Source organism: Arachis stenosperma, chromosome 3 (assembly GCF_014773155.1).
Source record: "Arachis stenosperma cultivar V10309 chromosome 3, arast.V10309.gnm1.PFL2, whole genome shotgun sequence".
Lineage (NCBI taxonomy): Eukaryota > Viridiplantae > Streptophyta > Magnoliopsida > Fabales > Fabaceae > Arachis > Arachis stenosperma.
Window position 1 is genome coordinate 5,432,966 of NC_080379.1, and position 26,042 is coordinate 5,459,007.

General features: G+C 40.0%; 3 protein-coding genes across 3 annotated transcripts; 1 reads left to right on the forward strand and 2 right to left on the reverse strand.

Annotated features, from left to right (window-relative positions):
- Positions 1-12,219: 12,219 nt before the first annotated feature.
- LOC130965571 (epimerase family protein SDR39U1 homolog, chloroplastic) lies at positions 12,220-16,021 on the forward strand. The gene is made up of 12 exons (XM_057890339.1): positions 12,220-12,524; positions 13,183-13,258; positions 13,562-13,621; positions 13,907-14,025; positions 14,141-14,185; positions 14,335-14,413; positions 14,572-14,633; positions 14,893-14,995; positions 15,093-15,153; positions 15,254-15,324; positions 15,562-15,701; positions 15,789-16,021. The coding sequence occupies exons 1-12, from the start codon at positions 12,363-12,365 to the stop codon at positions 15,888-15,890; spliced, it is 1,080 nt and encodes a 359-aa protein (XP_057746322.1). The 5' UTR covers positions 12,220-12,362; the 3' UTR covers positions 15,891-16,021.
- A 331-nt stretch (positions 16,022-16,352) lies between these two features.
- Positions 16,353-18,727, reverse strand: LOC130965570 (polyol transporter 5-like). Its single transcript, XM_057890338.1, has 3 exons — positions 18,454-18,727; positions 18,022-18,368; positions 16,353-17,469 (listed from the first exon to the last, which is right to left on the reverse strand). Exons 1-3 carry the CDS (start codon positions 18,584-18,586, stop codon positions 16,357-16,359), a joined length of 1,593 nt encoding a protein of 530 aa, XP_057746321.1. The 5' UTR covers positions 18,587-18,727; the 3' UTR covers positions 16,353-16,356.
- A 4,027-nt stretch (positions 18,728-22,754) lies between these two features.
- On the reverse strand, positions 22,755-25,740 carry LOC130965569 (arginine decarboxylase). The gene has a single exon (XM_057890337.1). The coding sequence runs from the start codon at positions 25,239-25,241 to the stop codon at positions 23,076-23,078; it is 2,166 nt and encodes a 721-aa protein (XP_057746320.1). The 5' UTR covers positions 25,242-25,740; the 3' UTR covers positions 22,755-23,075.
- Positions 25,741-26,042: the final 302 nt, after the last annotated feature.

Genomic DNA, 26,042 nt, shown 5'->3' on the forward strand with positions numbered 1-26,042 from the left:
TATCATTCTTGCAGCGTTAACTTTTGAACCTTAACTGCGGTATCATTTTTCTCCTACTATTTCACCATCTAAGATTTGAGGATAAACTCCATGGAAAGCAGCAACTACTTTAATTGTTACTTAGATGAATGCTTTACGGTGAGTTTGGGAGACAAATCAGTTTTTTCAGGTCCGGGAATATGATTCCATAATATATTAATATGCTTAATTTTTTTTTTTTTTGAATTTCAAATACAACCTTACCTAGTAGTTTTCTCTCTTCTGTTACCGAGGATGTCTCTTGTATTTCGAGTAGTACTATATGTTAACTTGAATTTCCTTTTTGAACAATCTCGTATCGTATGTAAGTTGATGATTATTGTTGAAGGTGCAGTGAGAGCAGCAAGAGAATGTGCAGGCTCAGAGAAAACAGAGAAGAGAAAGATGGAAGTGTGACTTGAATCAGAAAATGGCAAAAACTCAACTAACTGTGAGGCATGACAAGCCTTATATACAAGCATAGATACAATGAGGTTCACTCACACACTATATTATCATACACACGCATAGCAGCTGATAGTGCTCTACTCTAACCACTTTGTGATAAATATCTCCACTAGCTAACTAATTCAGCTATTTAGTAACTAAATGGTTAGTTTGTTAGTCTCTCAACTCATATGTCAGGTAACACCTTCCCTCAAGTTAGGAGTACAAATGTCTAGTAGTCCTAACTTGCCGTAGAGAGTGGAGAAGGTTTTCGGTGCAAGTGGCTTTGTCAATAGGTCTGCTATTTGTTCATGAGTCGAGATAGGAAGTAGGTGGATGAGTTTCTCCATCACCTTGTCTCTTACCACATGGCAATCAACCTCAATATGCTTCGTTCGTTCGTGAAAAACTGGATTGTGAGCAATGTGGATGGCTGCTTGGCTATCACAGTATAGACTTATAGGTTTCTCCAGCTCAAAACCCAAGTCACTTAGGACTTTCTTTAGCCAAATTGCTTCTCTAGTGGCTAAGGCCAACGCTCGATATTCTGCTTCAGCAGAAGATGATGCCACAGTCGTTTGCTTCTTACTTTTCCATGAAACAATCGAATTCCCAATGTAAAAACAGTAGGCAGATATGGATCTTCGTGAATCAGGGCACGCTGCCCAATCAGAATCACTAAATCCTGATACTAGCAGGTCAGATTTGGACGGGAAGAACAACCCAGTTGCAGGTGCCATCTTGATGTATCTCAAAATTCTATATGCTGCCTTGAGGTGTAGAGTGGTTGGTTTTTCAAGAAATTGGCTGAGCTTGCCAATTGCAAAACTGATTTCTGGCCTTGTGTTAGCCAGGTAGAGGAGTTTGCCAATTAACTTTCTATACGCGCTGTTGTCAGGTAGTAATTCCCCTTCATCTTTTGTCAACTTAGTGCCATAATCCATTGGGGTCGAAGCTGGTTTGCACGCCTCCATTCCAGAGTCTCGTAATAAATCCAAGGCATATTTCCGTTGGTATAAAGCAATGCCTTCCCTGCTTCGAGCAACTTCCATCCCTAGGAAGAACTTTAAATCACCGATGTCCTTGATACGAAATTTCTCATGCAACAATGCCTTAATGGAATTGATTTCACTCATGTCATTCCCTGCCAACACCACATTGTCTACGTAAACCAGTAGTGCAGTGAAGCCACTGCTTTGGTGTTTGGTAAACAAGCTGTGATCAGACATTGATTGGCTGTACCCACTCTCTAATAGAACAGATTTCAACATATTGTTTCACTGTCGGCTCGCCTGTTTCAGGCCATAAAGGGACTTCCGCAGCTTGCAAACATGATTGGGCGGGGCATCCAACCCGGGGGAGATGTGCATATAGACCTCTTCCTCCAACTCACCATGAAGGAAAGCCGTGTTGACGTCAATCTGCTTAAGAAACCAACCTTTGGCAGCAGCCAATGCAAGTACGACGCGAAGCGTGCTGAGCTTTAAAACAGGACTAAAAGTATTGAGGTAGTCAATGCCGGGTACTTGAGTGAATCCTTTCGCGACGAGTCGCGCCTTATGTCTTTCAATGCTCCCATCGGGGTTGTGTTTGAGCTTAAAAACCCATTTGCAGCCGATGGCTTTCTTGCCAGGAGGGAGAGCTTGAATTTCCCAAGTCTGTAGATGCTGTAGTGCATCGAGTTCATCTTTGATGGCATTCCTCCAACAAGCATGAGCTGCGGCATCCTCATAGGACCTTGGTTCTTTGTCAGTGGAGATGGCTAGGGAGAAGGCTCTATGTGATGCTGAAAGTGCATTATAACATAAGAAGTGTGTGAGGGGATATTTGCTTGGTGGGGCTGTGGAGACACTCATGCACTGGAAGTCTTTAAGATATGCAGGTTTCCTATGCTCTCTTGTGGACCTCCTTAAAGGAATAAGATGTTGAGAGTCAATGGTATGAACATGATCTATAGATGTATGTTCAGTTGTGTCTCTGTTTAAATCATTACTGATGCATGGATCAATGACGTGTGTGGTGCTCTGTGTTAGTGGAGTGGGTGCAGAAATCTGCTGTTCAGGCAGATAGTTGTGTGTGTGTGGATGCTCGACTTGTGGTAAAGTGTATGAATGTGTATCATATGTGAAAAGGTCAGGCATGGAATGAATCCGTGATGATATAGGATGTGAAGGTGTATCAACCATTTTGGTGAAAGGAAAAATAGTTTCATAAAATTTTACATCTCTGGACACAAAAATTTCATTTGAGCGAAGATCTAACAGAACAAAACCTTTAATGCCTTCCCTAAATCCCAAAAAACTACACTTCCTTGCCCTTGGGTCAAGTTTTTTTCTCCCTGCCATAATGGTATTAGCATATGCTAAACACCCAAAGACTCTCAACTGGGATATAGGGGGCAAGGAATGGTGCAAAATCTGGTAGGGTGACTGATTTTTTAAGAAAATAGATGGCAGCCTATTTATCAAGTGAATTGCATGTGCAGTGGCATAATTCCAGTAGCACTTAGGAATATTTGAGTGAAATAAGAGCGCCCTGGTTACAGCAAGAACATGTTGATGTTTCCTTTCAACAATGCCATTTTGTTGAGGGGTCTCAACATATGTTCTTTGATGAATTATGCCACTGGATGCATAGTAATCTGGCATTAAAAATTCAGGTCCATTGTCAGTTCTCACCTTTTTTACAGTTTGATTAAATTGTGTTTTAGCAAAGTTGACAAAAGATTTTAACAAATTTGTGGCTTCTGATTTAGCTTTCATGAAATACAACCAAGTGTACCTAGACTTGTCATCCACTATTGTTAAAAAATACTTATGACCCCCGGTGGACAAAATAGATAAAGGTCCCCAGATATCCACATGAATGAGTTCTAGGCAATATGATGCAATCTTATTACTTGCTGCAAATGGCAGCTTTCTTTGCTTTGCCAAGTGGCAAGCGTTGCAGGGTAACATTTCAGTGTCATTACAAGTAGTGAAATGATAAATTTTTTGTATTGATTTCAAGCTATTTAATGATGGATGCCCTAACCTACAATGCCAAAGACTTCTATCCTGAGTGCCTTGAATGCTCATGATGTATGGTGCAGAATTTGTATGCAATGAATGTTCCTTATTGAGTGTGTAGAGGCCTCCAACAACCTCAGCTTTGCCAATCATCCTCAAGGAGCTGCAGTCCTGTATCTCACACAATTTTTCAGAAAAGTTCATAGTGCAATGTAGTGTGGCTGTAAGCTTGGATACTGAAATTAGCTTGAAATTGAATGAAGGAATGTATAATGCATTTTTCAAATACAATTTTTCAGAAAATATAATAGTTCCAATTATACTGCTTGTAGTGTAAGAACCATTTGGGAGTTTTACAATAATTGGATCTATTTGTTGATAGCTTTGAAAATCATCCAAGGTATATGATACGTGATCTGTAGCACCCGTATCAATTACCCAGGATTTGCACTTTTGTTTTGAAATGTTTAAGGCTTTAACACTTGTTTTGAAATGCAAAACATGCACCAAATTACCTTGATGAGGTGGTGACTGCTGTGAAGTCACAATTTGGCTGGTACTATGAATGTTCCTTAGTTCATGAGTGTGAAGCAATGCCAATAAAGCTTCTTTCTGTTCTGCAGTAAATCCAGAATTGGAAGTCTCGGACTCTCCCAACTGCATACTGAGTTCTCCATTTGCAACCTCAGTATCTCCTGTGGCTATTATGTTTACAGCAGCTTCTCCACCATTCCTTTGCCTCAAGTGTGGTGGAAGGCCATGCTTTTTATAGCATGTCTCTACGGTGTGTCCCAATTTTCCACAGTGTGAACACTGCATTCTCCCTTGTTGTCTTCCTCGACCACCTCTCCCTCCAGCTTGTTGCCTACCTCCTCTACCTCTTCCTCTCCCTCTATTCTGACTGAAGTCCATAGTGTTTGAGGAAGTTGCAGAGTATGCCACGAGTCTATCAGTTGAGATAGGTTCCAAGCTATGTTGCTGTCTTTCCTGCTGAGAGAGCATTGAAAGAGCTGTGTGGATATCGGGGAGGGGATCCATGAGCATAATTTGGGACCTTACAGCCGAGTACTGGTCGTTCAAACCCTTCAAGAAACGGGTAACTTGATCCTCAGACTTGTATCTTCTCATAACACCTAAACCACACTTGCAATCCTTTCCACATTCACATGAAGGAATCATCCTGAAATTCTCTATGTCTTCCCAAATTGATCTCAATTTAGTGAAATAGGTTGTGACATCCATGTCTCCTTGTCTAAACGCATAAAACTCCTCATGCAATTCTGCCACCCGAAATCTATCACCATGATAATACCTGCGTTTTAGGTCATTCCATAGATCGCTAGCAACGTTCATCCATATTACCGATTGCGAAATGCTAGGGCTTAACGAGAGGTTTATCCAGGCTACGACGTAGGTATTGCATCTTTCCCAAGATTCGAACACACTATCATTTTCATCAGGCTTTGGTAAACTACCATCTATGAATTTCAATTTATTCTTAGATTTCAATGCCAATAACATCGATCTACTCCAAGAGCCATAGTTCTTGCCATCCAAAATAGCAGGGATAAGAGGAGTACCAGCGCTCTCAGAAGGATGAAGAAAGTAAGGGTTTGTTGGATCTTGACTCGAATTGGCGCTGTTCCGAGTTAGTTGGGCTTGAATTGACGCGATTTGATTCAGAACTTCAGTAATTCTTTGTAACTCTACCGCAGAATGTGACGAACCCGAGTTCGCAGCGAATGGTTCCGCCATCTCTCCCCTAATTTCACTGATTTGTGAAATTGGAGTTCTGTGCTCTTCGAATTGATGATTGAGGCACAGAGATCAAGCTTTTTCCTCCTCAATTCCTTGCTTCTTGCACATGCTACCCTCTTTGGGTCCACGCTCACCGCACCATGTTGAAGGTGCAGTGAGAGCAGCAAGAGAATGTGCAGGCTCAGAGAAAACAGAGAAGAGAAAGATGGAAGTGTGACTTGAATCAGAAAATGGCAAAAACTCAACTAACTGTGAGGCATGACAAGCCTTATATAGAAGCATAGATACAATGAGGTTCACTCACACACTATATTATCATACACACGCATAGCAGCTGATAGTGCTCTACTCTAACCACTTTGTGATAAATATCTCCACTAGCTAACTAATTCAGCTATTTAGTAACTAAATGGTTAGTTTGTTAGTCTCTCAACTCATATGTCAGGTAACAATTATTCATGCAGCCACACTCTGTTGTATAATATAAGTTATAACCTTAATTAGTTGCCAAGAGCCCAAGATCCAAGATGTTCTTGCCTTTTCTCAATGCAAGTGTGTGTTCAACATTGCGCATAATGACTTGCGTCATGGCATTGGGTTTGCTCTTAATGACTTTCAATTTCGGATATGGCATGGCAACTGGACCACCAAAGCACCAATGGCTTATTTGGCTTGGAGCTTCCTTGATGGTTGTATGCTTCTACCTTGTAGCTCAGGGGATTCTCATAATCATTGACTTGTTTCTTCACCAATCAGGAAACTCACATTCCTCACTGTAGCACCCTGATATTTGATGTTCCTGCTTAATTCTTTTTCGTTCGTATTCATTTCCTTGCGAGTTTTTGTTTTGGTTTTTCAAACTAGGCTAGTAGGTAGTAGCATTCTTTCTGAGAGGAGTGTCACGGTAAATTTTTAGAAGTTTAGATTTAACAGTGTTTGTATAGTTTTCTGGAGTATTTGAGAATACTCTAGATGGTTTCGGAACATTCTAGAATGTTCTAGAAGGTTTTAGAAGTTTTTGGAATACTCTAGAAGGTTCTAGAAGACTTTAGAAGATCATAGAATATTCTAGAAGAGTGTGGATTGATATAAAAGTATGAAGAGTTGTATGGAACAATCTAGAAGTATTTAGAAAGTAGTGGTAGGATAGATATTTGTAAAGAAGGTTCTAGATGATTAATCTAGACCATTGCTTAGATTTAATCCTAACCATCCATTGAGGAGGTGGATGGCTATAAATAGGAGGTAAGAGTTAGTGTGGGTGTGTGTGAATCATTTATAACAAACACTTGAGTAATAAAGTGTTCTTTCCACCAAAGCTTCCTTTCTCTTGTGTTCTCTTGTGTTCTTAGCTTTCTTGCTAAGTATTGAGGGTTAGGCTGACTTGGTCTTAGCTCAAGGGGTTGAGTAAGTCCGAGTGTCGGCACGGTAGCGTTGGAGTGCGTCCAAGGCCGTGACAATTTGGTATCCGAGCAAGGTTCGAGAGGAAGCACAAGTGGTTTGTGGGTATGGCTTCAAATATCACCATGGAGCATGTTGAGTCACAAAGGGAAAGGGATACTATTCCTTCTCAATGGGGAGGCAAGAAGGTACGTTCTTCAAGTGAGCCTAGAGGTAAGGACTCTAACTTCTTAGAAGAAAGAGTTTCTATGTTGGAAAATGTTCTATCCTCTATGGATGAGCGGTTCCAAAAGATAGAACATGACAAGGAGACCCTCGAGGCTCACGTGTTGGGAGAACGAGATGCTTTCAAAGAAAGCATGCTCCAAATCAAAGAAAAGCTTGAGAATTCCTTGAAGCTATTTGATGAAGTTCGAGTTTGGTTCGATGAGGCAAAATCTCGACCAACCATTATAAGAGAGATGACAAAGATTGATCTTCCAAAGCCAAAGGAGTTCAAGGGTGTGAGGGACGCTCGAGAGGTGGAGAACTTCCTGTGGCAAATGGAGAGGTACTTCGAAGGCCAAGGGGTGGTCGAAGAAGCAATAAAGGTACGCACTGCAGCTCTCTACCTTTCTGATAATGCTACTTTGTGGTGGAGGAGAAAGTGCGTAGATATGGAGAAGGGTACTTGCAACATAACCACATGGGAAGATTTCAAAAGGGAGTTGAAAAGACAATTCTTCCCTGAGAATGTGGTTTATGAAGCAAGGAAGAAGTTAAGGGAGTTGAAGCACAAGAGTACGATTAGCGACTATGTAAAGGAGTTCACTACTCTCACACTTCAAATCCCCAACTTAGCATCAGAGGATGCATTGTTCTTCTTCATTGATGGACTCCAACCTTGGGCAAAGCAAGAACTACAAAGAAGAAATGTTAAGGATGTCGATGAGGCCATCGTGGTGACCGAATCACTCACTGAGTATCATAGGGGAGACTCTAAACCCAAGTCTTCCTCCAAGCCTAGTTCTGCTAAAGGTGGGGGAGACAAGGGGAAGAGTTTCTCAATCAAGAAGGAAGGAAAATACTCTTCAAAGAAAGAGTACGAGAAAAAGAAGAAGGCTTTCGTGCCCAAAGGAGGATGCTTCGTGTGCAAGGGGCCACACCAAATGAAGGACTGTCCCAAGCTAGGGACTCTGGCATCTATCGTCGAGGAACGAGAAGCTCAAACTCAAGTAACTGAGTGTGTTGGATCCATCCAACACATAAATGCTGTGAAGAGCAAAGAGGCAAGCACCGTAGAAAAGAAAGGCTTGATGTATGTCAAAGCCTTTATCAATGAAAAACCCATTATGGCTATGATCGACACTGGTGCTACACACAACTTCATCACACCTGATGAAGCAAAGAGGCTTGGGTTGAAGATCACCGAAAAGAATGGCTGGTTCAAACCCGTGAACACCAAGGGTGAACCCCTTAAGGGAGTAGCAAAAGGGGTTGAGATGACTCTTGATTCTTGGAAAGGCCTTGTGGATTTCTCAGTAGCACACATGGACGATTTTAAAATAGTCATCGGGCTCGATTTGCAAAGGAAGGCAAATATAATACCTATGCCATACTACGACGTAGTATGTGTCATGGAGAAAGGGTCTCCATGCATGGTCCCTACAGTATCTAAAGTTGGAGGACCACCGATACTCTCTGCTATGCAACTCAAGAAAGGGTTCAAGAAGGGAGAGATTACATATTTGGCTCTATTACAAGAGGAGTCAACATCTGAAAGAGAAGACGTTCCTCCCAAAATCAAGGAAGTCCTTGAAGAAAATAAGGATGTGATGCTTCCCGAGTTGCCAAAACAACTACCACCTAGGAGGAAGGTGGACCACAAGATCGAATTGGAATCAGGAGCAAAGCCGCCCGCCTCAACACCTTATAGAATGGCACCGCCAGAACTTGAGGAGTTGAAGAAGCAACTCAAGGATTTGCTAGATGCTGGATTCATCCGTCCATCAAAGGCACCTTATGGCGCACCAGTCTTGTTCCAAAAGAAGCATGATGGTTTATTGAGACTATGCATCGACTATCGAGCACTTAACAAGGTAACCATCAAGAACAAATACCCTATTCCTTTGATAGCCGATTTGTTTGATCAACTTGGTAGAGCCAAGTGGTTCTCAAAGCTAGATTTGAGGTCAGGATATCACCAAGTGAGAATTACTGATGGTGATGAGCCTAAGACCACATGTGTCACGAGGTATGGATCGTATGAGTGGTTGGTGATGCCTTTTGGCTTGACCAATGCTCCTGCGACCTTCTGTACCTTGATGAACGAGATCTTTCGACCTTACCTTGATCGGTTTGTAGTGGTCTACTTGGATGACATTGTTGTCTATAGCAATACTTTGGAGGAACATGTAGAACACTTACGAACCGTGTTCAAGATCTTGCGAGAGAATAACCTATATGTGAAGAAGGAAAAGTGTTCCTTTGCAAGGGACGAAGTCTATTTCTTGGGACACATCATTAAAGGTGGAACTCTCTGCATGGATCAAGGAAAGGTGAAGGCTATCAAAGAGTGGGAGCCGGCAAACAAGGTATCTGAATTGAGGTCATTCCTTGGGTTGGCTAATAATTACTATCGGAGGTTTATCAAGGGATACTTCGCCAAGACTGCACCATTAATTGATCTTCTCAAGAAGAATCACTCTTGGGAATGGTCAAAGGAGTGTCAAAAGGCCTTTGATGAGTTGAAGGCTGCTATCACAGAAGGACCAGTACTAGCATTACTCGACTACTCAAAGGTGTTTGAAGTCCACACTGATGCTTCTGACTACGCTATTGGAGGAGTTCTGATGCAAGAAGGACATCCTATTGCCTTTGAGAGTTGCAAGTTGAATGATACAGAGAGGCGATACACTGTCCAAGAGAAGGAAATGACCGTAGTGGTGCATTGTCTGAGAACTTGGCGTCACTACTTGCTTGGTTCACACTTTATCGTCAAGACAAACAATGTGGCTACAAGCTACTTCCAAACTCAAAAGAAGTTAAGCCCCAAACAAGCTAGGTGGCAAGACTTCTTGGCTGAGTTTGATTTTGAATTTGAATACAAGTCAGGCAAGACTAATGTGGTAGCTGATGCGTTGAGTCGCAAGGCTGAGTTGGCGGCCATTTCTATGGCTGAAGGAGATATTGTGCATACCATCAAGGAAGGGTTGCATCATGATCCACTAGCCAAGAAGTTGGTGGAGTTGGCTAGAGAAGGTAAGACCAAAAGATTTTGGTTAGAAAATGACCTTCTCTACATAAAAGGGAGAAGATTATACGTTCCTAAGTGGGAAAATCTGAGAAGGAAGTTGGTAAGAGAATGCCACGACACCAAGTGGGCTGGTCACCAAGGTCAGCGAAGGACCTTGGCACTCATTGAATCTTCTTATTATTGGCCTCAAATGAGAGATGAAGTAGAGAGCTATGTGAAGACTTGTCTTGTTTGCCAACAAGATAAGATTGAAAATAAGACACCAAGCGGGTTGTTGGAACCTTTGCCTCCATCAGAGCGACCGTGGGAAAGTGTCTCTCTAGATTTCATTTCTGCCTTACCGAAGTCTGAGGGGTTTGGATCTATTCTCGTGGTAGTGGATCGATTTTCGAAGTATGCTACCTTTATACCCGCCCCTACTGACTGCACTGCAGAGGAGGCAGCACGACTATTTTTCAAGAATGTGGTGAAATATTGGGGATTGCCTAAGAGCATCATTAGTGATCGAGATCCACGCTTCACAGGACGACTATGGATAGAGCTGTTCAAACTCCTTGGGTCGGAGCTTCATTTCTCAACAAGCTTCCATCCTCAAACCGATGGGCAGACTGAGAGAGTGAATGCCTTACTCGAGTGTTACTTGAGGCATTTTGTAAGCGCTAATCAGAAGGACTGGACAAAACTCCTCGACATTGCTCTGTTCTTATACAATTTGCAAAGAAGCGAGTCCACAGGGAAGAGCCCGTTCGAGATTGTGACTGGACAACAGCCACTTACACCTCACTCTCTTTCTTCTTCCTACTCAGGGAAGAGCCCTGGAGCTTATCATATGATTAAGTCTTGGGAAGAACAAGCAGATGTCACTCGTTCTTACCTTGACAAAGCTGCAAAGAGGATGAAGAAATGGGCTGATAAGAAGAGGAGGCATGCAAGCTATCAAGTGGGAGACAAGGTAATGATTAAACTTCTTCCACAACAATTCAAAGCCTTTCGCAAGGTTCATAAGGGCTTAATTCGCAAATACGAAGGGCCATTTGAGATCATTGGACGTGTTGGGGAGGTTGCTTACAAAGTACAACTTCCTCCCTCTATGAAGATCCACTCGGTCTTCCATGTGAGTATGCTTAAACCATATCATGAAGACCAAGATGAACCGAGTAGAGGTGACTCGAGTCGTGTTCCGCCTGTGGTGATTAGATCCTTCGATAAAGAAATCGAAGAGATCTTAGCTAATCGCGTTGTGAGACGAAGAGGGGTACCACCAAGTATTCAATACTTGATCAAGTGGAAAGGGCTCCCGATAACTGAAGCTAGTTGGGAAGCTCGTGAAGATCTGTGGCAATTCCAAGAACACCTAGAGCGTTATCATGAACAGAACGCGACGAGGATTTAACAGTGTTTGTATAGTTTTCTGGAGTATTTGAGAATACTCTAGATGGTTTAGAAGGTTCTAGAAGTTTTTGAAATACCCTAGAAGGTTTTAGAAGACTTTAGAAGATCATAGAATATTCTAGAAGAGTGTGGATTGATATAAAAGTATGAAGAGTTGTATGGAACAATCTAGAAGTATTTAGAAAGTAGTGGTAGGATAGATATTTGTAAAGAAGGTTCTAGATGATTAATCTAGACCATTGCTTAGATTTAATCCTAACCATCCATTGAGGAGGTGGATGGCTATAAATAGGAGGTAAGAGTTAGTGTGGGTGTGTGTGAATCATTTGTAACAAACACTTGAGCAATAAAGTGTTCTTTCCACCAAAGCTTCCTTTCTCTTGTGTTCTTAGCTTTCTTGCTAAGTATTGAGGGTTAGGCTGACTTGGTCTTAACTCAAGGGGTTGAGTAGGTCCGAGTGCCAGCACAGTAGCGTTGGAGTGTGTCCAAGACCGTGACTGGAGGCATCAATAAAAGTACATCATGTGAATGATATGAGTTAATCCCAGTGTTAATAAGGGCTTGTGATTTATTTCCGGATCCCAATTTTTTCCAGGTGATATTCCAAACTGTGTTTCTTACCTTACTTAAGTATTCATTTTTAAATATTCACTTCAATTAGAGAAAAACAAAAATGTTGTGTACAACACAGTCATCGTATATTTTGTATATTTTTGAACATATGAAAAAAAATAAAAGATTCAAAAATGTTCATTTATTTAAAAATTAGAAAAATAATTAAGAAGCTGTTTAAGGTATCTTGTCATTTTTCTTGTGAATTATTTACTTAGATGTGGTATGTGTATCTGTCTTTCTAATGATAAAAAACAAAAGTAAAGTGAAGAAAATAGAGTGAAAAACCAAAGGGGTCGTCCAATTAGAATTACTAGTCAAAGTGGAAGGAGTGAGTAACCGAGTGAATGAGTGAATGAGTGATGGATATGGAAAAGGTAGTTGATGTGGCTCCAAATTGAACACGAAACTGAACCATATTAAAACAATCTATTTCACTTGCGCACACACGCACGCACCATCTCGTTCTTCTGAGTTCTAACTTAATCTTAATGGAGACTCTGAGTTGGTCTCACAATGTCTCTTCGTCTCTTCACCTACCCCTACCCCACTCCGTAAGTAATTCTCCACCTTTTCAATCTTCTCCATTGTTTTACCAGACCTGCCAGGTTAGGAGGTTCAGGATTTGCTGCACCTCTCATCAAACCTCCAAGGTATGCTCTAAACTTAGCTCCTACATGCCATTTTTCCTGTTAGTTTTTATTTTGCATCATCTCTGAAGTTTAGGGAAGTCTATATACATTGAACACTAGTTTGGTAATTCACACATTAATAGGCATAAGGCACTGCTAATTAATCCATCTTTCTATAAATTAAATGTGAGTAAAATTGGAAACTAAAATTGCAGTTGTCTTCATGTGAAATTACTAGTTGAGAATCATGAGATGATAATTTAATTAAACCTGTCAAATCATCTAACTGTTCTTACCTATGAACTTATGTGAAGACAACTGCTTATGAGTCTCTACCAAATTACAAATACTAGATTAGTCAAGATACCAAGGGTGTGATTGAATTGCATTTTCATTTCTGTTATTATTTTAAGCGTGTCTGTTTTCAAAATTTTGCCAAAGAAAAAGAAGCAAATACAAAAGAAGATTTTATTGTTTTCACGGTTTCTTTTTTTCCTTTATAAATTATGAGAAAACACTTGGAAATGAAAACAGAAAATGAAAATACAAACTAAAGACACCCTAAGTTGTTTACATTTAATGAAGAGGTATTCCCTTCAAGTCTTTAGATTATTATTTCCAATTTTTGGTTTAGGTTCCTTAAAGTAAAGATCATTATCACAATGATGTGCTTATGCAGGGGAATCAGATTATCATATCTGTAACTGGAGCAACAGGTTTTATAGGTAGAAGGTTGGTGCAAAGGCTTCACGCAGGTTATCATTCCCTATCTCTGCCTCTAACTTCCTACATCCCATTCGTGATCGATATTGATATATTTACTGGCAGTAATGACGGATCAAAAAAATTTAGGTAGCTCAAAAAGATAATGATAAATAGTTTTTATCTTAATGTGAGGTTAAATTTAATGAATACTAGGGACAAACACGCATACACATGTATACAAGCATAAATTTTAATGCTAGTGGTGAGTTTGCTGATAAATAGTTGCTTCAGTCTATATATTGCTTCCCTATATCTCAATCAAGCTAACTTTCAGCTATCAAAACAATTTGCAGACAAGCATAGTGTTCATGTCTTGACACGCTCTAGATCTAAAGCTGAAGCAATTTTTCCGGGTAAGAAGGTAATAAATCATTGTAATAATTTTATTAGTACTGACAATCTGGAAATCAGTTAATTCACCAGTTCAAACATTGATCAAAATTACACATCAACTGCACTTAATAGTGGCAGAGTTCCTTTAATGTATAAGTACTATTTTTGTTGTTGGTTTAAATTCATACCTAATTCAGATCCCTTCGCTATTGAAAGTCTACATTCATCTTCCTTTTAAATAAATAAAAAAGGTAGACAGATAATGCACTTTGGATTCGTTGGTTAACTTTGCCTTGTCTTTCCAGTGAAAGACTTTCCAGGAATTAAGATTGCGGAGGAGTCGGAATGGAAGAATAGCATTCAGGGCTCAACAGGGGTGGTTAACTTGGCCGGAATGCCCATAAGTACCAGATGGTCTTCGGAGGTTATTGCCTTGTTCCTATCACTGTCATTATTGGATTGTATTGACTTAAAGATTCACGGAGTTTTGGTTATTAAGAGATAATAGACATCTCCCAACACTCATTTTAATTCTGCAGATAAAAACAGAAATCAAGCAGAGCAGGATTAGAGTAACATCAAAAGTAAGCATATGATTCCTGATGATACAAATTGAAAATGAACCTTTTTATATGTTTATTTTTCTTGACAAATATATGTGCATCAAGTTAAGCAAGTTTTACTTACAAGCAATTGCTTATTCTTCCTCTGACCTATCCATTTAATAGCAAAGGTTGTAGAATTGATAAACAGTGCGCCAGAGGATATTCGACCTAAAGTTTTCGTTAGTGCAACAGCTGTTGGTTACTATGGTATGTTCATATGCCAAATCATCTTCTCTACTGGTCGATTATTTTCTGGCTTATTGGTTGTTAACTGCTTTGGTGCACTCTTTAGAATCACTTGAATTGATAGAGAGGTATGCATGATTTTACATATAAAATGTCTTTCACTTCTTTTCACTGTTCAGGCACCAGTGAGACACAAGTGTTTGATGAACAAAGTCCATCAGGAAATGATTACTTGGCCGAGGTAAGAACAGATGTTTGTTGATACTATTGCAGAGAATGCAAGATATTAAATTTATAGAACCTCGTAAGAATATTCTGAGTATTACTCAGCAGGTTTTATGAAGATATACAGTCACTTACATTTTCACCTGAAATACTATTAAACTTGAATACTAACTGATTAGCACATCAGTTGTTATTCAAATTAATGGAGCATTTCGCGATATATACCATCTCTTGCATTATAGGTCACATTGACGGATGCTGTCTTATCTTTTCAGGTATGTCGAGAATGGGAATCAACAGCCTTAAAAGTAAACGGGGATGTTAGAGTAGCTCTAATTCGCATTGGTGTTGTTCTTGGTAAAGATGGTGGAGCACTAGGTATTAGCCTGTAACTGCTTGAATTTATGATTCAACATCAAATATTATATGAAGTTCCTAAAATTCATTATATTTTTGTGTGTTTAATCTTCTACAGCTAAAATGATACCTCTCTTCAAGATGTTTGCTGGTGGACCTATAGGCTCTGGAAAACAATGGTATGTCCCTCATCTTCTAGCTGCTATTGATTGGTTCCCGGTTGCGTCTTAATTTTAGAAAGGCGCCATAATTAAGTTATTTTTCTTTCTTTTTGTACAGGTTTTCCTGGATTCATTTGGATGACATTGTTAATTTAATATATGAAGCACTGATAAATCCCTCCTATGAAGGTGAACTCTTAACTCTCACATCTCCGAAGTGAAATTTATTGAAATTCTGAACAACCAAAAATTAGTGGATATAGAACATTGGCTAACATAGATAGTTTGGATGGTGCAATTCTCAATTCTGACTTGTGTGATTTGATTCCATGTTCATATATATCTTTTGGTTTTTGGTGTACTGTCAAATCAACAGTTATGTTTTCCGTTTAGTAATATAGTTTATGGATGCTTCATATCATTTAGGAGTAATCAATGGAACTGCACCAAATCCTGTCCGATTCGCGGAATTGTGTGACCAACTAGGATATGCCTTGGGTCGCCCGTCGTGGCTGCCGGTACCAGACTTTGCACTCAAGGCTGTCCTTGGAGAAGGTGCTTCTGTGGTGAGTAGTTGGTTAAATTTCGCTCACGCTATGCTATTTGTTTAGTGTGAAATTCACTGAAATGCATCTTTGAATCTCTCTTTGCAGGTATTAGAAGGGCAGAGAGTGCTTCCTAATCAGGCTAAGAAATTGGGTTTCCCATTCAAATATTCTTACGTGAAAGATGCCCTTAAATCAATTCTTTCATGAAGCAATATTACCATGTCATCTGCCATATTCTTTATTCTTTGGGCTCATGCTCCACAACTTTTTAGCGGCATTCACCGTTGACTGAGATTTCTGAGATCAACGGATGCTTCATGGCATTACAATATCATATTATTATTATTATTAGATAATATAGATATATATTCCTTCCTAATTGTATCTCCAATCCCACTTCATTATGATACAATTTAGAACAAAGAAGTTTGTATATATATCTATCTATATACTATATAGATCTGTTGTAAACTTAAATCCCAATTGACTATTTCAACATCTGGCAAATCATATATCAGAAAGTGTTGCAGCTCAATTACACTTACACCTTTATAAACAACTGTTACAGCTCAGTTACACACTTGCACCTTTATAAACAAAGCCTAAAATGATTCTAATTTCTTCATCTTGTGATTTTAATTTTCATTATTCGGATATGTTACTCCTAAGTAAATTAATCCACACTTGCCAAAGGCTGGTTCTGGCCGTTGGTCCCCAATTGGATCTGGCCGTTACCAGTGCTATTACGGTTAAGTCCCTCGCCGTTAGCACTCTTCTTAGATTTTCTGCAGAAATTACCGAAAGATCCTTCAATTTCTTCAAGAGTTTTACCGCGCGTTTCAGGGAGCAGAGTATAGTGAAATACCCACGCAGCAGCTGCAATTCCAGCAAAGAGAAAGAAAGCCCCACCAGTGGTAATTGCCTTCGTGAGGGACAAAAAGGTCATTGAGATCACTCCACTGGTGACCCTATTCACCACAGCTCCAATAGCTACACCCTGAGCGCGCAGCCTCAACGGAAATATCTCCGAACTATAAACCCACGTAATGGGCCCAGACCCAATCGAGAACGAGCCCACATAGGACAAAACCGAGGCTATGCTAAGCCCAATGGCCCAGTTCAGCGTCGTCTTCGAACGATTCACTACGGTGAGACTCACCGCAAGGGTTAGAAGCGAGATTATCAAACCGCTAACGCTGCTTAACAGCAACTTGCGTCTTCCAACCCGATCCAGGAAAAAAGTGGCCACTAAGATGAAAACCGTTTTGACGAATCCAACGGCTACGGTTGCGAGAAGCTTTTTATTATCAGATTTGATCCCAGCCTTCTCGAAGATTCTAGGACTGTACAAAACGACGGCGTCTATGCCGGTAGCTTGCGCAAAGAAGTGAATCCCTAAGGAAGCGATGAAGATGTGGCGCACCGCGGGTGTAGGATAAAGGAGAAGCTCCTTCCATACACCCTTGCCTTGCTTCTTCTTTGTGATGGGAACGACGTCGTCGTTGCACTCCTGGGGTATTCCTGCTGTGTCTTTGATGTCTGCGAGTCTTTGGTGCGCCTCTTGTTTGGAGTCGGAGATTTTGTTGAGGATCTTTCTGGCTTCGCCTATTCGTCCTTGAGAAACGAGCCACCTTGGTGATTCCGGCATGGCTAAAACCGCCACGGCTAGGAACATTGAAGGAATCGCTCCTACTCCTAGCATCAACCGCCAACCCATTCGAAGTGAAAGCTTTGAAAATGCATAGTTTGATATGTATCCCAGCAATATTCCTCCGTTCAAAAACACCTGAAGGTATGTACAAATTTTAAATCACATGTGAATCAGTTTGTGCACCATAATATTATCCCCATGCAAAGTTGTCTAATATAATTTGAATATGAAATGTTATGCACTTGCTCAAAATTAGTAACTAAATTAACTCTCATGTATAGTAACTAAATTAACTATTACGTATTTATCAATAAATATGTGTTATTGATAGTCAATTTAGTGGTTTATGATTGAATTTGAATTATATGAGTTTGTAATTTTCAAAGATTATGCAATATGCATACATCACATCTCAAAAGCGTGTCAAAGTACTCTTGGACTCTTGGTCACACACAGAGTATCTTCATTGGATTCCAGAATCGTATACGGCACGATGTTAACAGTTAATTAACACTATGGTTTAGACTTTATAGCCAAACTATAACTAGGTATTTTAATTGCATTGTATTCAGAAAACAAAACCCTAAAAATCAAACCCGATCTAAAATAAAAGTTCAAGTATGATATGAGCCACACGCTAATATAAAAGATAAGACAAATTGAAAGAGAGTAGAGATGAGATGTGACCTCAGGCAAGGAAGAGAGGAAGCCACGGGAAGAAGTAGGAGAGATTTCCGAGGTGTAAACGGGTGCAATGAGGAAAGCAAAACCGATTCCTATGCCGGCGACAAACCGGCCGAACATGAGGAACGCATAGTTTGGTGAAAATCCCATCAGAATTGCTCCGACGAAGAAAATTACGGCGGCCAATATAATAGTGTAACGGCGGCCAATCCAATCAGAGGTTCTTCCAGCTATGTATGAACCTATTGGAGAGTACAAGTTTATTATACCGGCAAGGATTTCAATCTTCACATCCGAAATTCTCAGATCTCGCTTTATGTACATAGCTGCTCCACTCATCACACCAATATCTGTAACAAACATAACATAACATTACAGAAATGAATGGTTACTGTAATGGTGATGGTGATTACTAGTTCTACTACTATTACTGACCGTAACCAAGGAGGATGGAAGTCATGGAAGCAAGCATAGCACAAGCTAAGGCATATTTGTTCCTTGATGGCTTCTTTTGATGAGGCTCAAATTCATTGTTAGTTAGAGCTGCTGCTACTTCGGCCTCAGCCATCTTAGTTCAATGTGAAAGACTAATAGATTTTCACATATATCATTCATTCACATGGACAGAACAGAAAGAGATAAGTAAGAAGGGGATGATTGCATTTTTGGTTCATAAGTGGGCAGTAGTCTATTTCTTAGTCAGTGACCTCTTGCTTTGTTTTTTGTTTGTCACTTTTTTATTTTTTTAGTCAGTCACCTTTGTATGATTGAATACCATGATAACAGCTGGCAGATCACACGTCACCCCAAAGGTCACTCACCTTGACTAACTGGTCGTAGATTTGACTGGTTAACCGTCACTCATTAGTCAATTATAAAGTAACATAACTTACTCCTTTATCTCCAACCTCATAAATGGGCAATGGCCCTCTTAAACTGCAAATTATTGGATCTTTATTATAGAGAGTTATAATAGTATTCATTATTTGATGACATACAGACAGAGTTTATACTCCATTTAATAGTACACAAAAATATCAAATATAATTTACTTGTAATAATAAAATGAAAATCACATGTTAGATAAAAGTTTCATATTAACAGCCTTATATCAGCAAAATTCTCTTTAGATTCTATTAATTATTGGTTTGTGATATTTTTTTTCTTTAGTTGCATGTGGTTTGACTGGAGCGTGCAATCATTTTGAGTAAAGTGTTTGATTCGTGTCACCACTTTTTTTTTTGTCAAGCAGATTGGACAGTCCTAATCAAAAATAGATCTTCTCTATTTTTTCTAACACTTGAGAGAATAAAGTGTGATCTTTTATCTTTAATTCTATAAATGGGACCAAAATTAAATAGGAGAGAGAGAACAATAAAGAGTGAGATTCTTCAGTGGACACCATCCAATTTTTTTTTCATCGGAGAGGATTCACTCCCGTCCTAATCCTAGATAGTGATTTGTGTCACCACTTGAGGGAACTATTTCAACATTTTTGCAACAGTGATAAGTCCTTCCTGGTTTTTGGTGTTTTTTTTTTTTTCACTGGAGTTCTTTTTCAAATTTTTTTTCAGATGGGTTAAATGACCTTCAGTTTTAAGCATTATATCACAAACTCACTCACATTATACATTCACACACCTAACACTTAAAAAGTTTTTATCCACTACTTGATCTTCTTCAAATTTTAAATTTGAGGGCAATATATTAAGAGGCACATGATTTGTCACTTCAATTAAAGCCTCAGCTGCAGTCCTTCCCCGGTTGAAACTCTTTTTTGGACAGGTTCATGGGCCGGGCATTCCCGAGCTGAGCTTAGTAATTATACTTTGGGTCAACTAATGTAACTAAATTTGGGCCTCTCGTCTTCCAAATTATGATCCCAACATTTGTTCGTTTCTTTGCAATGCTACCCAATAACAAATGAGATATTGTATTTGAGATTGGATCCCAACATGAAAGACAAGTGATAAACGACATTGGATCTTGACCCCAAAAAAAAGACATTGGATAAAAACACTTCCGAAAACATTACTAGTATACATGCTGACTCAAAAAATAAAAATTATAAAACTTTGCCAGCACATCGAAGATACAAGCAAGAAAAGCCGGAGGAACTGCACCAATGCTTCTGACCAAGTACATGATTTCCATACCATCTTGTCCACTTAATCCGGAACCATGTAAATGCAGGTATTATCTTCAAAACAATGAATTTTGTTTTTATACTCATCCGTTTATACATTTAGATTATTATTCAAATAGTGGATTTAAAAAGTAGATATATAGCAATATATTATTGAATATATGTATAAAATTATTTTATGTCAATAATATATGCAAATTAAATTCGTACCAAAATAATAATAAAATAATTAAAAAATAAAAGATAAGGGGATGGAAGTAATTTTCCGTCTTGGGGATGCATGGTTCATTTTTCTTTTTTTGGTCAATTATTTTTTCTAGAGATGCGGTAATAAATCTTGTACTACTGTAGCACATAAGGACCTCACAATCTTGTGAGCCCCCTTATGCTTCAACAACTTGTCCTAGTTGCACATTCATCAATAAATGCTTCGTTGTAATGAAGATTTAGGCTCTATCCAAATTATCCCGAAAAATACGAAGCTTACATATTAACATATATTCGGACTAGATATGGAATTTAGCAGAAAGGCATATATAATTTATTTGCATTGATAGAGTAAATATCACATCATGCTTAATCAACTGAATCTGAATAGTCTGAAAATGTGGCATGTCCTACTCGAATTATTCTTTTTTTGGAGTTACCCCCACTAATGCCACAACTTGATAATGGAGTTGGAGTGGTTCCGTATTAATTTTGCATTGGACTTTAGTGACATGAAATTCTTATTTGATGACGAGTCTATAAATATATCAACGTTACATTATATCTTTAAACAAAGTGAAATGTAAAACTATAAGCCCAATATACATAATTCATATATGATATGCCGAAAGCGAAACGAAGATGCTAAATTAATGTCATGAATTGAAGACACGATTATTATGAAGATAGAATCATTACATGAAGATTTGCGCAGAATATCCGAGAGGCGCCGCTCTAGACTTTAGTGTATATGATAGATGATAGAGAAAAGAAATTAAAGTGTATTACCACCTTACCATTAACCGCCTAATATCTCGAACTTGCAGAAATTGACATGAACAGCATAATATTTTGGCTTTTATTGATGATTCTCGCTGCTTTCAGTAAAGTTCTTGTTCACCTCCAAAAAGCACTCATTCATGGTCATCAATCGATATTCTTATCAATCTGCTATTCTATGCTAAAGCTTAAATAATTTACTATTCATTGTTGTTCGTTTCGAATCTTTGAATATTCTCCCTTAAAACCTTATCACAAGTAAACGCAATATCAAATTCAAAGTCGTATAACATTATGAAAATCATGTTCACAATCTTAATTAGGCCCCAACAGGGCGCAACATTTAGAATATGAATTGGAGAGGTTATTGTATTATACCCATAAGCCTATTCTGGATATTCTACTTCCATATAAGCATAAACATAGTAGATTCTTATTTATTCTAATAGCATTACACACACTCTACCTACTACAAATCTATAATTGTAGAGTTGGTGGAAGTTGTATAATCATACAATTTGAATTTCCACTCTTGATGAATAAAATAGAAATCTACATGGTAAAGAGACTCGGTTCTCTTTCAATTAAATGTTATACTAAAGTAGCATTCCTTTGATATTATCCTCGAATTTTCTCCAATAAGAAAAAATTCAGACACATCACAACTCTTGAGCAAGTAGTAGTTTACAAAAACAGGACGTGTTTCTTTTTTATCCTTATTCCCCACGGCGGTAACTACTGAACCGCAAACCTTGGTTGAAGAAGGAAAAAATAAATGTCTTTTTCAAGTGATACTCTAAAACGCAATTAAAAATTAACACAAGATTCCTATGATAGCACTTGGGTGTCTCCAATTGGGCAACGAACACTAGTAGGCATCTAATCAAAGACTCAAAATTGTGGTCAAAACTCAAAACCAAACACACTACCCACACCTCTTTTACGCGCATTGAAGAGAATTCAACCTCCCCCAAAATTGTCCGTTTTACTCGGAATATAACATCATTCCTAATTCTTTTCTTATTAAATTATTGTCGTTATTGTTTGTGCAAAGTCATAGACCTAAACGCCACTCACACAACCGAAACGTTATCAGAATCTAGCTAGATTAATTTCATTTAATATGAAGCGATAAAGGGGAGCCCCCTTGAGAACTTTCAGACTTAGAGACTAGTAAGTTGTAACAACCAACAACGAGGCTAGAGAGAGATGGCCATATACACAGGACCACGTAATAATAATATGAAAAGCGAGGTCAGTGCCCTGCCTCCACAATCACATGCTCCCTCGTTGAATTGAAAATGGTGGGATTCGATCAATCAATCCCAAAAGGATCCAAACACTGCTCTCCCCACTCTCCTTGTCCCCTGGGTGAAAAAGATAATTAAATTATGAAAGAATTATTTTAATCATTGAACTTCATATTTATCTACTTAATAAAACAAATATATCTCCAGGGTTCTATGATATGATATTATATCTTTTCTGTTGGACCTAACAATTAAGGGTTTTTATTTTAATATATTTGAATTTTCAACATATTTATACATCTCAAACTTCAAAAACAGAGTAATGCACTTGGACTGCTGCAACTCAAGATCAATTGTGAACAAGGTGAATTTTTATTCGAATCATAAAATTCAAGGCAACAATAAAAATTTCGTTACACTAGAACTTGAGTCTCTCTACAAGCAAGCAAGGCATCCATCTGCATGAAGCTTAACGATGCCGAAATTGCAAATAACAGGAGACAGAGATAACCCTGCCCTGTTTCTAAAACCCTTTTTGCTAAAGCTTAAATCAAACTACAACGAGAATAGTAACAATATAAAGGATAAAGGATTATTTAGAAAATAAAAATAAAAATCTTAATAGACAACAACCAACAACAAGGACATGGTAATGTTAAAGACCAACACCAAACTCAAGCACAAGTAGAATCAGTCACAACTTCGCTGAACTCATCACTGGAACAATAGTAGAAGGCATTGTTCTCCATTGCATTCAAGGCACAAGATGAAGATGCAACCAGATATGGCATGTTATCAAATGAGAAAGCGAGTCTAGCAGCAAGAGCCGCAGCATTCATCATACTCTTCTCATCAACATCTTCATCATCATCATGGCCATTCTCATCTGCTGCAAACTCTTGCGCCCTGTGCTTGAGTGTCTCGAACATGAGCTCGGGCTCGTGCTGCATCACTCGGAGGACGTCTCCAGAGGAAGGCCCAGGGACCGCGCGCGTCACCGCAAAGCCATGTGGGCCATCCCTCTGCATCACCCGAACAACGCTCGGGCCACCAAAGAGGTTATGGAGACCTCCAAGCGCCTCCTCATAAGCCCCACCCAAGAACATTCCCAAATAGTAGCCACCATCATTGCCTTCCAATTCATGAAGGGGCAAACTTGATTCTCCCCCAATGAACCTGTCAATCTTCCCATCACTGTCACAAGTCAAATCCGATAGAATCCCCTTCGACGTCGGCTTCTCATCGAGCCTGTGAACCGGTACAATTGGAAACATCTGATCAATCCCCCAGAAATCAGGAATCGAGGTGAACACAGAGAGGTTCACATGGTAAGTCCGCACCGGATCCTTCGCCCCAATTGCACTGCTCACAAGCTCACACAAGCCATCTACAGAAGCAAGCTGTTCCATTCCCAAAGTACCCTGCTTGAACTGCTCAACACAGCGTTGTTTCAACTGCTCCATGTAAAGCACACAGTTTTCATAGTCACCAACCATGGTTGCCGCCGAGAGGCTCTGGTAATCGGCGCGTGCTTCATCGGAAAGCCCCTCAACCAAATGCTGAAGCCCAATTGTGGACAATGTTGGAGCTCCATAAGAGCTAGCTCCAATGGCTTCAAAGATCAAAACAGAGTGATGAGACACAATGGCTCTTCCACTCTCACTGCAAATCACAGGGTGCTTCACGGACCTTCTGTCACAAACAAACTGAACCGCGCTAACCACTGCGGCCGCATATTCTTCCAAACTATACCCAACAGAGATATCAGAGTCACATGACTTTGTGCCATCATAATCAATTCCCAAACCACCACCAATGTCGATGACACGCATCTGGGCACCAAGCCTAACCAATTCACAGTAAATCTGTGCAGCCTCTCCAACACCATCAGCAAGCAACGCAGTGGTTGGAATCTGAGAACCAATGTGGAAATGCAGAAGCTGAAGGCAATCCAGCATGCCCAAATTCTCAAGCTTCTTCACAACACGAAGAACCTGAGTAGTGTTGAGTCCAAATTTCCCTTTCTCGCCAGAAGTAGAACCGAAATGACCAGAATGCTTGGTTCTAAGCTTGGCACGAAGACCAATAACCGGTCGAATGCAAAGCTTTTTGCTGATCTCAATCACCAAATCGAGCTCTTCCTCTTGCTCAAGAACAATAACAGTGTTGAGAGCAAGCTTCCTCGCAACAATTGCAAGAGAGATATACTCTCTGTCCTTGAAACCGTTGCAAACAAGAAGCGCTTCTTGATTCCCCTTGCAGAGGCATGACATGGCTAAAAGAAGCTCCGGTTTGGACCCGGCTTCGAGCCCGAACCGGAACGGTGAACCGAATTTAACTATGTCCTCAACAACGAACCTGTCCTGGTTGCACTTCACGGGATATACACCTTGGTAATGACCATCGTACCCCTGTTCCTGGATCGCAAACTCGAACGCCGATTGAAGAGACTCGAGGCGGTTCTTGAGTACGTCAGGGAAGCGGACGATGAGTGGCAGCTGGAGGCCGAGGCCGCCGAAGTGTTTGGGATCGGAGGCTTTCTTCACGATCTTCAACAGATCGATCTCCTGGTGGGGAAGGGTTCCGAGGCCGTGCGGCATGACGGAGATGTTTCCGGCGGTGTTAACGGCGAAGTAGGGAGCACCCCAGCCGTCGATCCTGTACAGGGTGGATGACATGGACGGCGTCCAATGGGAGGTGTTGGTGTCAGCGTCGTCGGTTGTTGTCGCCAGCGGAAGTGCGCCGGTGAATGTGACCGGCGGAAGAAGAGATATATCCCCGGCGAGAGCGTAGCCGGGAGGAGCAGGTGCAGCGTCCACGCAGCAAGCCAAGGCCGGCATCTCTTTCCGCTAATTAGAATTCAAGGAAAAATGAAAAAAAAATTGATTAGGAGGAAAAAAGAGAGAAAATTAAAATAGGGTTATGATTTATCAAAGTTAGGGAATCGATTTTTTTGTGAGGATGGAAAAGGTGGGGGCTTTAAAACCCGCCGAGGCCGTAGCCCCGGCTACCCCCTCAAAAGAAGACAATAAGGGAGCTATTGAAAATGGAGTAACCCTCTCTCTCCTCTCTCCGGCACACCGAAATCCCCACACCGACCCTTCAGAAGAGAGATTGTAAGACGGTGGCTCTGAGAATGGGAATGGGAACGGCGAGGGAGGGGAAGGAAAGGAAGAGAGGGCTAAATGCAACTGATTTGGAGAGAGAGAAAGAGAACTGAGTCAAGACTCGAGAGGGAAAATGGGAGCAAATATCGGAAAATCAAAAGATGGGGAAGTGATTGAAAGAAGGTGTAAGAGGACGGGTTTGTTCTCAAAAGAAGACGTGTTTGTTGTGGAAGTGAGCGAGATTTGCATGCTACGAGATGTGGCTTTATATAGGGGAGGTGGGATGGAACAAAAGTGTAACAACAAAGGGCTTACTTGGACTCTGTGGGCCCGCTTCTTTTTACTGGGCCTCCAAACTTACAAACCAAAAATAATAAACAAACAAATTCAAAAAAAATAGATCAATCAGCGCCGAATTGCCGCGTGGCTACGGCGCTACTCCCATCATATGATATTTTGTCGATATTTTGTGCGGGTTAGGTAAAGACTGCAAAATACCACGAGAATTTGAGGAAGGAACTCGGAAGTTTCCTG

Excerpts from the sequence above, each read along its gene's own strand:
- LOC130965571 (XM_057890339.1), top strand. The coding sequence starts at position 12,363 with ATGGAGACTCTGAGTTGGTCTCACAATGTCTCTTCGTCTCTTCACCTA. Across the intron at positions 14,634-14,892 it reads GAAATGATTACTTGGCCGAG|GTATGTCGAGAATGGGAATC; the intron begins GTAAGAACAGAT and ends TTATCTTTTCAG. Across the intron at positions 15,154-15,253 it reads ATAGGCTCTGGAAAACAATG|GTTTTCCTGGATTCATTTGG; the intron begins GTATGTCCCTCA and ends CTTTTTGTACAG.
- LOC130965570 (XM_057890338.1), bottom strand. The coding sequence starts at position 18,586 with ATGGCTGAGGCCGAAGTAGCAGCAGCTCTAACTAACAATGAATTTGAG. Across the intron at positions 18,369-18,453 it reads TTCCATCCTCCTTGGTTACG|ATATTGGTGTGATGAGTGGA; the intron begins GTCAGTAATAGT and ends TGTTTGTTACAG. Across the intron at positions 17,470-18,021 it reads TCCTCTCTTCCTTGCCTGAG|GTGTTTTTGAACGGAGGAAT; the intron begins GTCACATCTCAT and ends ACATACCTTCAG.
- LOC130965569 (XM_057890337.1), bottom strand. The coding sequence starts at position 25,241 with ATGCCGGCCTTGGCTTGCTGCGTGGACGCTGCACCTGCTCCTCCCGGC.